Source organism: Humulus lupulus, chromosome 4, assembly GCF_963169125.1.
Source record: "Humulus lupulus chromosome 4, drHumLupu1.1, whole genome shotgun sequence".
In the NCBI taxonomy this organism is placed as follows: domain Eukaryota; kingdom Viridiplantae; phylum Streptophyta; class Magnoliopsida; order Rosales; family Cannabaceae; genus Humulus; species Humulus lupulus.
Genome location: NC_084796.1, coordinates 192,426,138 through 192,440,167, shown reverse-complemented (window position 1 = coordinate 192,440,167; position 14,030 = coordinate 192,426,138). Strand labels below are relative to the sequence as shown.

General features: G+C 40.2%; 2 protein-coding genes across 2 annotated transcripts; both read left to right on the top strand.

The window, feature by feature from the left end:
- Positions 1–5,141: 5,141 nt before the first annotated feature.
- On the top strand, positions 5,142–5,921 carry LOC133831081 (large ribosomal subunit protein uL11x). Its single transcript, XM_062261248.1, has one exon. The coding sequence runs from the start codon at positions 5,245–5,247 to the stop codon at positions 5,743–5,745; it is 501 nt and encodes a 166-aa protein (XP_062117232.1). The 5' UTR covers positions 5,142–5,244; the 3' UTR covers positions 5,746–5,921.
- Positions 5,922–11,603: 5,682 nt separating this feature from the next.
- Positions 11,604–12,533, top strand: LOC133832760 (uncharacterized). Its single transcript, XM_062263065.1, has one exon. The coding sequence runs from the start codon at positions 11,604–11,606 to the stop codon at positions 12,531–12,533; it is 930 nt and encodes a 309-aa protein (XP_062119049.1).
- Positions 12,534–14,030: the final 1,497 nt, after the last annotated feature.

Genomic DNA, 14,030 nt, shown 5'->3' with positions numbered 1-14,030 from the left:
ACTCAAGCATTCAAAACTCTTCATCAGTCTACCGGGTCACTTTATCATAACTCTGAGGAGTCAATGTATTTATTGACTATTTAATGTGTCTTTTACGGACCATGTACTGCCACTTGTCACCTCTATTGCCACGTCATCGATCTCCAATTTTTGGGGATAACAAACTAGTACTCTTTTCACCATCATGTTGGCGATTTGAACGTCCACGACCAGTGGATCGGAATGTGGGAACCGGACATGCTGGGCGTCGCTATCAGAGAAGGTTATCTCACCATCCTCTGACCGAGCCTTCTTTGATGCCCTGTCCTCCACAGTCATCATCTCGATGTCCTGGTCATGACGTAGGGTCCAAGCATATCGTTCCCTCGCCTTTCCACTGCTTCCCGCGAGGTGCGGGCCTCCGCAGATGGTGAGTAGAGTGCCAGCTACGGGATCAGGCTGCAAAGGTGGCGAGCGTTGGCGTGTGGGCGCATGCTCGTTGCCACCTGGAGCTTCTCGTTGGGAATTTCCCGAGGCCCGTACATACCTTCTCAAGTGTCCTTGTCTGATAAGGAACTCAATTTCATCCTTCAGCTAGTTGCATTCATTTGTATCATGTCTGTAGTCGTTGTGATAACGTCAGAACTTGGTAGTGTCTCTCTTCAAAATATCCTATCGAATGGGGGCAGGTTTTTTATAAGGCACACTGGAACTCGTGGCTTGATACACCTCTACCCGAGACTCAATAAGGGCGATATAGTTAGTGAACCGAGGTTCATAACGATTACCCTTGGCTCGTTTGTTGTCAGAGGTGGAAGGCTCATTATGCGGCCGTTTCCCCCCATTCTTGCCATTGCCATTGCCGTTCCCGTTGCCTTTGCCTTTGCCGTTGCCGTTGGGTTTCGACCAATTGGCGGCTTTGGCGGGCTCGGCAGTCCCCTTATCCTTGCCTGGGGTTTTTCCTTCGCTGGCGATGGCATCCTCGAGCTTGATGTAGCGATCAGCTCAATCCAAAAATTCCTGGGTAGTCCTGACCCCATGCTTTTTGAGGCTGTTCCAGAGTGGCATGCGGCGCTTAACCCTTGTAGTTATGGCCATCATCTTGCCTTCGTCTCCCACTATTTTCGCTCCAGCAGCTGCTCACATAAAACGCTGGACGTAATCTTTCAGTGGTTCTCCGTCTTGCTGGCGTATTTCGACCAGCTGATTTGCCTCAGTTGGGTACACACGACCCGCATAGAATTGCCCGTAAAATTCCTTCATGAACATCTCCTAGGAAACTATACTTGCAGGAGGGAATTTGAAAAACCACTCCTATGCAGCATCAGAAAGTGTTGCAGGGAAGATCCTGCACCGAGCGTCTTCAGACACTTTCTGAATGTCCATTTGTATCTCAAATTTGTTGACGTGAGATACCGGGTCACCATACCCGTCAAAATTCGGAAGCGTGGGCATTTTAAACTTACTAGGAGTCTCTGCCACAGCTATCCTCTGAACGAAAGGAGTGCCCTTTCTCCTATCGTGATCGATATAAGATGTTCTTCCCCCGACCAGCTATTGCGTTGCCTGGTTGAGGGCATCTATCTGGCCCTGCACGGCACCAGGAATCGTCGGGTCTGCTGCTACTAGGGGAATGTACTCATCGTGCCGTTCTCTGCGATCGTTGAGTACATCTCTTAAATCTTCGTCTCTTCGCCGTTGCTCGCTAGCTCCAAGACGGTTAAAGACGTTATTTTGCCTGGGATGCCCCCCAGCGTCACGTCTTTCGGGTTGGTCATCCCTAGGTGGTAGGCTTCTGCCCCCACCTCTTTCTTCATCTCTCCGACTGACATTTCCTCTGCCTGAGTCGGCCTCATTATAATCGTGGCCATCTCTGAATCTTGATTGGCTACGATGGGATCGACTGTTCCCTCGGTTCCCTTCCCAGGCTGGAACCTCTCGAGCGTTAGAAGGTGGCCTGCATTGGTCGGTAGGTCCCCATGCATTATCATGCCGTGGGGGGCCCCGGACCGTAGAGCCTATCTCTGAGTTCCTTCTGTTGCCAGAAGGGCGCTATCCTCTGCTCGGAGGGTTTGGCTCTTCGCCCCTATGGCGTCTAGGACTACGGGGCGACTGCCCGATCCTATTCTGCCTTGGTTGCGGGGGATTGCCGCAACCAGCTTGGGATGGAGGCTGTGCCTTAGGGTCCCTCAACGGGACATCGTCCTGAGGCATCGATGGCTGCTCGGGCCTTTGGGGGCTTGAGGGCTGGATCGGCGGGCTAGGATTAGGACCCCTTTGGGGTGGTCCATCTGTAGGTTGATCAGGCTGCGAAGCAGGTACATCCTGATTCCTAGCCAACTGTAAGGCTGCCTCGAGGGCTGCCATGGCCTCCCTCTGATGGCGGTCCATCTTCGCCTGCCTTTCACTTAATTCCTGGCGCTGTCGTTCGATCTCTTGTTGCTGCCGCGCCATAATCTCAGCAGCACTTTCTTGACTGGCCCTCAGATTGGCCAGTTCATCCTGCCATACCCCCAGGGTATTCCTCAGTGTCTCGGAATCCAATTCTTCCTCATCGAATTCCAAATGTGGCTCATCCTCGGTCACGTTTGGAGGAGGAGGAGGCGGTTGAGATGGTGCAGTGCTAGCCGCCTGTTTAGTCTTCTTTGTGGTTTTCGCCATATAAACTTCAACAATATTATATCAAGCTCTCAATGAAAGCACCAGAATGTTGACCCTGATTTTGGTCAACTGACACGGAGTCAAAATTGCTTGATGTGGACAGATATGTTGAAATGAGAATAATGACAAAAACAATAAAGCACACAAGAATTTATAGTTGTTCGGCCCCAGAATCTGGTAATAACCTACATCCACTTGAGCTGTTATGATATAATATTTCAAAGGAGTGATCAAAGAACTAGGGTTCAATGAGTTTCACCAGCCTCTGAAGAACAAAACAATATATCGAATGTGATAGCTCTAATACACTTGTAAAACTCTAATCTCAAATAATTAGAAAGCCAAAAGTCCCTTCCTTGAGCTATATTTCTCTATTTATAGGCTCAAGGAAGATTACATTAATTTGTTATAGATATTCTTTCCTAATTAATCGGATAATCAGGAATTATTGGAGAAAATCTCGGGATTGACTAAGATCTTTATAAAATTATCTTGAAATATGCAGAGTGTACGACCATGCTGGTCGTAGGAAAAGCTCAACTGCCTATGCTTGCAATATTTTACTAGTCGATACTCTAACAGAATTCTGCCAGGTGTCAGCCACGTGTCCAGAAATCACTTGCCACGTCATCCGTGCCTATTTTTTGGATAACACTCATGGATCGTACATCAGATATATCCCTTTGACCGGGTCCTTGGTTCTTCCAACAGATTTTAATTAATAAAATATAAATAAATTTAAATTGCAATAATATAGCTATTATTACGGGATATCTGAGAGATTCCTGCGACAGTTGAGAATGATTTGGGTTGAAGCTGTTACTGAGGCTTTACTGAAGAGTCACTAGACGATAACTTCTGAGATTCTGATCCGTGGACCAACCAAATCCATCCCCGAAGTGACTGATCGGCCAAGACAACTCACCAGTAGACATAGGCAAGCACCTCTCGTCGACATAGGCAAAGCACTCCTCTAGTCGGTATAGGCAAAGCACTCCTCTAGCACATCTCTGGTCTAGCATGGCACATCTCTGGTCTAGCATGACACATTTCTGGTCTAGCATAATACATCTCTAGTCTAGCATGACATATTTCTAGTCTAACAAAACACTTTACTGGCTGGGCAAAACAAATGACTGGTCGGCCAAAATACTCCACTGGTCGCCCAGAACATTTTACTGGTGAGTCAAAAATCTTTACCAGTCGGACAAAAATTCTACCTAGTTGGTCAAATCACTTCCAAACCAGATAAATAATTTTCATGACCAGTAATATCACAACTCTGAAGAGCCAATACATTTATTGACTATTAATGTGTCAATAATAGTCAATAAATGTTATGATATGATATACATATCATAACATACCGACCAGTAATATCACAACTCTGAAGAGTCAATACATTTATTGACTATTAATGTGTCATTTACTGACCATGCATTGCTACTTGTCACTTCTAATTTCCATGTCATCGAGCTGAAATTTTGGGGATAACAATTAATAAGTAAAAAATTAAAATTATATATTATTATCATAATAATATTTTATAACTTTTAAATTTATAAGCATAATTATTAACTTTTATTAATTAATTAAGAAAATTAAGAAATGAAACTCCCTCTTTCTCTTGATCCCTCAACCGCTCTCTTCTTCGTCCACTCTAGTTTGAGAGCCCCCCGCTCTTATATGATAGTCCAAGAGCCTTGTTTTCCGTAAGCCCCGCATATCCCTGCCCTTCGGTTTGGCAGTAGCAGTTCAAGAATTTAAGCAGTTCCGTCATCATGCTCTAGTCTGGGACGAATAGAGAAGGAGCTCAGAGGTCCACTCGAGTTGATATGACTTGGGCACGATGACAAAATTATGCTCGAGCTTATTTTATTTTGTTGAAAAATCTATAATGGTGGCATGGCTTGGCTGTTTGTTTACTGTTTGGTACAAATTTGTGTATGAGGTTTCTTAGAGACTAGGTTGAAGACGATGAACAATGAGGCTTTTGAGTTTTATGGTGTTAATTGGGTTCAAATTAGAAGAAAATGGAAAAGAGAGAGCCAGCTTGAAAGGGATGAGAACGATGGGAGGAGAGAAAATTTTCATATTTTTTTATTATTAAATTCTTTTTAATTTATTTTATTTTGTTTAAAATTTATTGATTATTTAATAGATTAATTAACATAAATTAAACTATTTTTAACCGAATTAAAAACACAAAGATTCTTTCAGAATTTTATCAAACAGAATACCAAATTGGCATTGTCTCAAATCGAATGTCCACTCTTAAAAATGAATGGTGTGCGACATCAGTTCTTCTTAAAACATGGTGGCCCATATTGTTTGGAAAATAATGGGCTGGGCTAAAAGTTGGGATTCAGAGACAGCCCACTAGGTCCAAAACGAAAAATATAGGGCTAGTCAAATCTGCCAAAAAACGCGAGGGTAAATTAGTAATTTAGCCAAAATCAACGAAAAAAACCCTAGCTCTCTAAAACGACCTCTAAAAAGCCCCAAATACAAAGTCGTACTTACCTCCCTCTGGTTAAGGCCTCAGTCTCACACAAAACCCTAACAAAATCTCAATCTCCGCCGCCGAGCCGAACCAGACTAACCATGCCGCCGAAGTTCGATCCCTCCCAGGTCGTCGATGTCTACGTCAGGGTCACTGGAGGTGAGGTCGGAGCCGCCAGTTCGCTCGCTCCGAAGATCGGACCACTTGGTCTTTCCCCTAAGAAGATCGGAGAGGACATTGCCAAGGAGACCGCCAAGGACTGGAAGGGTCTTCGTGTGACCGTCAAGCTCACCGTTCAGAATCGGCAGGCGAAGGTCTCTGTGGTGCCATCGGCGGCGGCTTTGGTCATTAAGGCACTGAAGGAGCCGGAGCGTGATAGGAAGAAGACCAAGAATATCAAGCACAATGGGAACATTTCTCTCGACGATGTGATCGAGATTGCTAAGATTATGAGGCCCAGATCCATTGCTAAGGAACTCTCCGGAACAGTGAAGGAGATTCTCGGCACGTGCGTCTCCGTCGGTTGCTCCGTCGATGGTAAGGACCCTAAGGATCTTCAGGAAGAAATTAGTGATGGTGATGTTGAGATACCCCAAGATTAAATTTTGTGGTACTTTGTATCTTTTCTCCTCAGTTTTGTTTCTTAAAGATTGCTCTTTTTTTTGGCCCATTTTCTGAAAATGTCTCCAATATCAAGTTTGTAGGAGTTTGATTCGAATGGTGGAGAATTGTAAGGGTTTTGGATTTTTTTCCTTATAAAATTAATTTTCTTGGATAATTTTTGGGCATAACACCCATTTTTAATTTTATATTGCAGCTTTTTATTTTGATAATATTTTATGCAAATTGCTCTAAATGGAGTTACTGTTAAAACCCATTTCATCCTTTATGATTGTTTTTATTGGTATTGAATAATCTTGGATGAGATTGCAAATGAGCTAGAAATCTGGTTTGAATAAGAAAGTATATAATAAGATTCATGGGCAGAACTGATTTTTCATCCTTGTACCTCTAATTGAAGTTAGTGTTAAATTGGTATTGAATAATATTTGATGAGTTTGAAATCAACTAATAAATTAGTTTGAATAAGAGTATTCAATGATTTGACATAAGATTTTATGGGAAGAATTGATTGTTTATGCATATAGCTCTAAATTGAGCTACTGTCAAAACTCATTTCATCTTAAGGTTTGTTTTACAGATATTGAAGAAGATTGGACGAGTTAACATATTATATATAATGTTTGATATAATATGTTATAGCTTATTCAAAGGGCAGAATTGATTGTTTATAATCCTAATAGCTAAATGGAGGAGTTAACTGTTAGAACTTTAAACCCATTTCATCTTTAAGGTTTCTTTTAAAGGTACTAAATAAGCTAGATGAGTTTGCAAATCAAGTACAGATTTGGGTTTGAACAAGAGTAAGAGGATTCAGAATGGGAAGTTAAAGAACACCACTTCTGATGTTCCAGCCCTGGTTTTTGGTATGCATTTTATATTGATGGTGGAATGACTTAACCCGAATGGTAGATCTTCTAGTATTATGGGGCACTTCAGCAAGTGCACACATGAGGAATGTGTGCTTCTTATCAGTTAGAAAGTCAGCAATATTCTGTCAGTTTCTTCTGAACCAACTACAGTATAATGGCTTGAAATGAGTACCAGTAATTGGAACAAAGAATAGTACTGATCTGATATAATTAAAGATAGAAAGTATGATGATATATAATATAGATCAAGTCTGATCTTGTCTTCCCAAAAACTGATAAATACCAAAAAAAAAAAAAAAAGTTCATTGAACCTGCTAAACCAGTAAGAAAAGTTTGCTAAATAGCTTAGCAAGCTAACCTGACAAAATAGTTTAAATGTGAAATAAGTATAACTTCATTTTTAAGCTTGAGGATCCATTTACATGGTTGCTGTCGCTTTAAGCAGATTCATTTTGCAAGAGCTTTATCTTTAGTTTCAAAGAAAAATGAATCACATCGAGGGATTTGGGCTATTTTTTATTAATTCACTCACGGACATATTATAGTTCCAATCTAATTTTGGAATGATATTGTATGATGATGCTGCTAACGCAATCATTATAAGATTAAAAAACAAATTTAGCCAATAAGAAAATGGTTTCTTTGGCCTCAAAAAACCAATGGTGGAACTTTGTACACAATTTTCTAATTTTAAATAAAATTTTTATGTTATTATCCGGAAAAAGATAATGAAAATGAAAGAACCATAAAATGATTGAGCAATACCATTGTCTTTTTTTAGGTCTCTACCAAATTTCTTACACATTTCAACTTGTCTACGGCTCAAAATATTTCCCCATTGAAGTGGGGAATGATAGGTTGGTTACATGCAATAATAGAGCATTCACCTAAATTTGGAGTATCTTTTTTTAAGCCTTGCTCTACGTTTTACACATGGGCTCATTGATTACCATCGAATGAGTTTTCAATAATAATATTTTCCCCCAATATCTTCCTATATAAAGACCCTAATTTCATGTCGGTTTAAAATATCTTGTGGGATTCTCATCTTAAATCTCTCTTCTTTCTAAGACAAAAGGAGGAAGAGAGAAAAACAATTCACCATCCCAATTCTACTCTATATTTTTTTTTGGCACAAAGGATCTAGCTCTTTTTTGTCTTGTTTTCTTAAAGCCTAAAAAGAAAAATGGTTAAGGAAAGAAGGAACTTGAGTTCTTGGCTTGAGGTAGCTCCTGCCCTCATTATTCACCCCCAAAAGCCTTCCAACTCCCCTGGTTTGGAGACCATTGCTGAAGAAGGTGAAGAATTTGACGATGAATCTGATATTGGATGTTTTTCTTCGCATTCTCTCAATTTTGAATCTTTGAAAATGAAGAGTTGTTGTTCGCGATTTTGAATAAAAAATTTGGAAGTAAGAGTAAGGTGGCTTTTTTTGTGATGCACAAACAAACTAATGGTGTTAGAAGAATTTGTTGAGTGTGAACTTATAGTCTAGTTGACTTGACAAGCATATTGTAAATTTTGTAATTAGTTGTCTTTTTTGTTTTTGTTGTTGGCATGTCAAATGTTTGAGTTGTGTAATTTTCAATGAAAATCTTGTAAGAGGTATCAGTCTTCCTATCAAAATTTATGTTAGTCTTGCAAATTCTCTCTCCCTCCCTCTCTCTCAACATTATATTAAGAAATGGAAAGAGTTGTTCTTTGTTTTGTTTAATAACTAATTCTTCTTTATCATTTTCTATTTATTTGAAATCACTTTAGGGTTCATATCTCTATAAATTTCTTAGTCTCGTATTATAACCAAATTAATATTGGTTTTCTCAAACCATTTAAATTATAGAGTTATCTATTCGAATCACTTCTCAAGATATGTACATGTGAAATCTATCAATAAAATAAACACAAAATTGAAAAATTTGTAGAGAGATTCAAAATTGCTGTATCACTTGTCATGAAATCTTCTTTCTTCGTCTTTATATTCTTCTCAAGAGCCAGAAGTGTTAAAAATTTGATTATGAATCTCTTTATTTCTAATAAACTTCAAAATTGTAGGGAAATGGTAATCCAACCTTGATAGGATTAGCTTAAGAATCAGAACTTAATTTTATTTAAATTTGCCTAGTTTAGGCTCTGGTTAATTCTTTTTGCTGGGAAAATAACGCTTTTGTAGAATCAATTATCTATTGGTATGCCATTTTCATCTATCTTGGGAATTTCAGTTAACAAAATTTGTTAATAATAATAATAATAATAATAATAATTGGTTTTATTTAAGATTATCCTGAGTTCTAAATTTAACAAACATTCAAAAAAAAAAATTGATGAACATTTTATTTGAAATTAATGCTAAATAAATTATCTTTCCATATAAAAGTGTATATTTAATGGTTTTTTTTTTTTTAGTTTTAACAGTTTTTTTGTTAACTTTAGCAATGTATTACAAATATTTAATGAAATATACTTTTAAAATCAATTAAAAATTACAGTAAAATAAATATTTAATAATTATATTAATATAAATTCAAATATTATAAAATATTACTATTATATTAATATATAATACATAATTCTAATTTTTATAAAATTTCGGTAGAATAAATATTTAGTAATTATATTAATATAAATTAAAATAGTATAATATAAATTATAGTAATTATAGTAATTATATTAATATAAATTAAAATAGTATAATACATAATTTTAAATTTTATAAAAAAAATTATCTATATTAAAAAAGAAAATATGTTTTTATTGCTTAATTTAGGTAACTTATATAAATATATATTCATATTAAATAACAATAAATATTCTAAATACATTATATATATGTATCGTATGTACAAATAATATAATTGTGTAACTACATAAAAAGAATTAAAATAATATTTTCTTTTCTATAAAAAATAAACAAGTTTATTATTCAATTATTGATGTGTGTTTTGAATAATATAATTAATGTTTTGTATCTTGGATATGGTAGTTTTTAAAAGATTATCATATATTTTTTTTTAAATATAGACAATGTTTTGGTTTAATTTTTATTTTAATATGTTTATGTTAATGTTATCTTTTATGTATAATATTTTTTAAAAATTTATATAGCAATCACAAAACATAAAATTAAGTAAAGTATATTGCACCTTGTTTGCCGCTAGTATTTAAATATATATCTTATTATTAAGATTATAATTTGCTTTTCATAATAAGGATATTACTCTAGGAAGCTTTCTTGACCTTCTTCCATGATAAAAATATGTAATATATTTATGTACTTATATGATAAAAAAATAATCAAAAGTTTGGTAAATTTTATTTTTATTTTGTCCTCAATTTTCCGTCCACTTGTCATGAACCATATTCTCACACTTTTCGATGAAGCTTAATTTTTAACACATTTTGCATTCTTGTCTCATTTTGCTTTTAACTTTATGAGTGAGATAAATCAAGCATTATTATTTTTCTCTTCCTTTACTCTTACAATTCATTTCATTTTTTTTTCAACCTTTTTAAACGGGCTTCTCTTCTTGCTTTACTCTTCAACTAACAACGCTCACTTCTTGTTGGGCCCAAAATGTTCGGCCCAAAAACACTTACCTCATTTATCAAATATTCAAAACGGAGCGTTTTGACAAAGAGAGGTTTCGAAGGCAGAAGCTGTGGGTCAGAGGCAATCTGCGCCTCTGACCCCTGAGCGAGACATTTTAAAAGTCGGTATTTTTGGAGGGAAGTTCAGTTATTCTCTTTCCCCCCTTTTTCAGGGTTCGCTTGAACCAACTAACTGCTTTGTATATTTCATCCTATAAATATGAGATTCTGAAAAGATAAAGGGATCGAACTTTGAACTGACTTAAGCATCGGAGTGTCTTTTTTGCAGGTGATCCCGACGAGTCAAAGACAAATTTCATCACCGGAGTATAAGCAAGTTATCATTCATCGTTGGGTTATTACTCCCAGATATAGAAAGACAAATTGTTGCCCCAACAATTGGCGCCGTCTGTGGGAATCGACAAGCATATCGGCCTTAGCCACGTCGTCGAACCAAGAAATCAAGATCCACTACGAACCCAAAAATCATGCCACCAAAAGGCAACGGAGTTTCGGGCCCAGTCGCACAAAGCGTCCCTCCGACGGACATGAGCGACCAGATCGAAATGATGTGTCGTCTATTGGAGGCGAGCCAGCAGCGGTCCGACGAAGCAATCAAGACATTGACCGAAGCCCAAGCTAGGCTCGAAGCCGAGATTGATGAGCTGCGCAGGTCCGCTGACATGACTCGCAACACCCAAGCCCACGACAATCTTGATTATAGCAGATCTGACTTTCTAATCGACTGCGTTAATTCCCCACATCAAAACATGAACCTAGGTAACGGAAGATCCCAAGGCATCCCGCCATCCTCCGGGGCCGAAGAGCGACAAGCCTCGACCTCTGACACGCATGGGAGGACGGAAGCAGAACCTACCGGACCCGCTCAGCCAACAGCCGAAGTCCAGCCTCAACGCACCACACCTCAAATCGCACACGATTCTCCTTCCGAAGGTCGTGTTCCCTCGATCCGGTTCTTGGACAGCTGGAAAGAAGACATGATGCGGGAAATGATGCAAAAGTTCTCAGATGGGCAATCCGTCTACGCCACCGAACACTTGGATCTAGTATCAAGAACCACGGAGAAATCACCTTTCTCGGAATGGATTCAGAATGATCCAAAGCCTCGAGACTTCGTCATCCCTTCCCTGCCTGCGTTCAATGAAAATGGAGACCCACTAAACCACCTATTTCAATTTCAACAGAAGATGGCATTAGAAGCTAATAACGAAGCCATACAATGCAAAGTCTTTTCAACGACATTCTCCGGGCCAGCTCTGTTATGGTTCCGACAATTAAAGCCCGGGTCGCTCAACAGTTTTACTGATCTCCGACGGACCTTCTTACAGTAGTACAGCGCAAACCGAGAGGCGCCCAGAACAATGGCCGATCTCTATCGGATTGAACAGGGGGAGAATGAACATCCGAAAGCATACTTACAACGTTTCATTGACCTCGTGCATCAAATCCACGATGTCGACCCACTCACCGCAGCAAATCTCTTCGTCAAAAGCCTGCAGGTGGGATCTCTCTTACATGAGAATCTCACCATGACACCTCCATACGACATGGCAGACGTGCAAACCCGAGCCGAGGGCGTCTTCAGGGTATTAGAATTTCGAGAGCGTGCACAGAAGAAGTCTGCACTCATCTCTGCTCCGCCAGCAAATAATCCTCCACCACTTGCCAGGGATGACAAGAGGAAACGGAACCAAACAGATCATACGAAGGAAGGAAAAAGGCCAAGACAGGATCGACAGTCATCACGATACCCATCCTTCGAATACACCGTCCCGCAAGAAGTCATTTATGAAGAAAATAAAGACAGACCTATCTGGCGAGAGCCCTACAAAATTACCACTGCATCTGACAGAAGGGATAAAAGCAGATACTATCTCTTCCACAAAGATCACGGTCATACGATCGCTGAATGCCACAATTTGAACAATCAGATCCAAGCCCTCATGAGGAGTGGGAGGCTTACCCAATACATCAAGGAGACGGGCAGACCAGGCACCTCGCGGCAGAACCCCGCTTCTGCCCCCGCTCCGCAGGCGTCAGACCCCGTGCACATAGCCTCTGACAGCACCCAGGAGCCTCTTAAGCAAGTCCCTATGATCCACGAGATCGTAGAACCCACTGATAATCAAGAGCATACAACCAAAATCCATAAAAGGATGGAAGAACGAGTGAAGCGATACAAATCGTTAGGCCACGTGGTCAATCTCGTCACTTCAGAAGGCAGAAGCTACCCAGCCTCTGCTATCACCTTCACCAATGATGACCTGAAGGGCGTCCACCTACCCCCATGATGATCCACTCGTCATTTCCCTACAAGTTGACCATTGCCAGCTGGGCAGAGTTCTGATCGACGGGGGCAGTGGGGTCGAAATCCTCTTCTGGGAAGCCTTCCAGAAGATGGGGCTAGAGGAGAATCAGATCCGGCCCTCCACCACGCCCATTTTGGGATTCAACAGCCAAAGAGTTTATCCAAAGGGCGTCGTTCGATTAACTGTGGTGGCTGCAGAACGCGCCCTGCCAGTAGACTTTCTCATTATAGACTCCACCACAAGCTACAACGCCATCATGGGGAGAAATTGGATCCACCGAATGCAGGGGGTAGTCTCAACTCTACATCAGGTAATGCGGTGTCAATCACTCAACGGGCGTTACACCGTCGACATCAAAGGCTGCCAGAAGCAGGCCAAAAAGTGCTTCCTTACCTTAAAAGAAATAAATAACTCTGGCACTGCTTCCCATGACAACTTCCCTAACAAATAGCAATTACAGCAGGACCTACCAGCGTGCCTAAAAAGAATCAATCTAGAGGAAGACCAAGAAAAACCCCAAGTTACACTAGATACCTTAGAACAAGTGGGTCTAGACGACGCTGACCCCTCTAAGACAGTGCTGATAAGTACCAAGCTCTCTGGAGAAGAGAGGCAGATCCTCATACAATTTCTCAAAACCAGAATGAGAACTTTTGCCTGGACTCCACATGGCATGCCCGGAATAGACCCTTCTGTCATGAGTCACACCCTAAATATCCCAACAACTTCCCATCCGTCAAGCAGAAGCAGAGGAGGTTCGCTCCAGAGGTGAATCAAGTCATACAAGAGGAGGTCCAACGGCTCCTAAGCATAGGGGAAATTGAAGAATGCTTGTACCCCAGTTGGCTCGCCAACCCCTTCGTGGTCCCAAAGAAGAATGGGAAAAAGAGAGTATGCATAGACTACACAAATCTAAACAAAGCATGTCCCAAGGATAGCTACCCTCTACCAAAGATCGACCAGATGATAGACGCCGCGGCAGGACATGAAAGAATGAGCTTCCTTGACGCTTACTCTGGATACAATCAGATCCCCATGAAATCAGAGGATTGGATTCACACGGCTTTCATAACAGAGGGTGGTTTATATTGCTACAAAGTTATGCCCTTCGGTCTACAGAATGCAGGCGCAACATACCAGAGGCTGATGCACAAGATGTTTTCCTCATTACTCGGGAGAAACATGGAGGTTTATATTGACGACATGGTCATCAAGTCCAAACAAAGCTCTACACATATAGACGACTTGACTGAGTGCTTTGACGTTCTTGATGCTTATAAAATGAAATTAAACCCCTCTAAGTGTGTCTTTGGGGTGTCCTTTGGACAGTTCTTGGGATACGTCGTCAGTCAGAGGGGCATCGAGGCAAACCCAACACAGATTGCATCCCTCTCAGAAGTCAAAGAGCCCCGAACCATCCGAGACATACAGGCTCTGACGGGCAAAGTAGTAGCATTAAGTCGATTCATATCGCGAATG

What these genes read in the sequence shown, in the direction of transcription:
- LOC133831081 (XM_062261248.1), top strand. Translation starts at nt 5,245, where the DNA reads ATGCCGCCGAAGTTCGATCCCTCCCAGGTCGTCGATGTCTACGTCAGG.
- LOC133832760 (XM_062263065.1), top strand. Translation starts at nt 11,604, where the DNA reads ATGGCCGATCTCTATCGGATTGAACAGGGGGAGAATGAACATCCGAAA.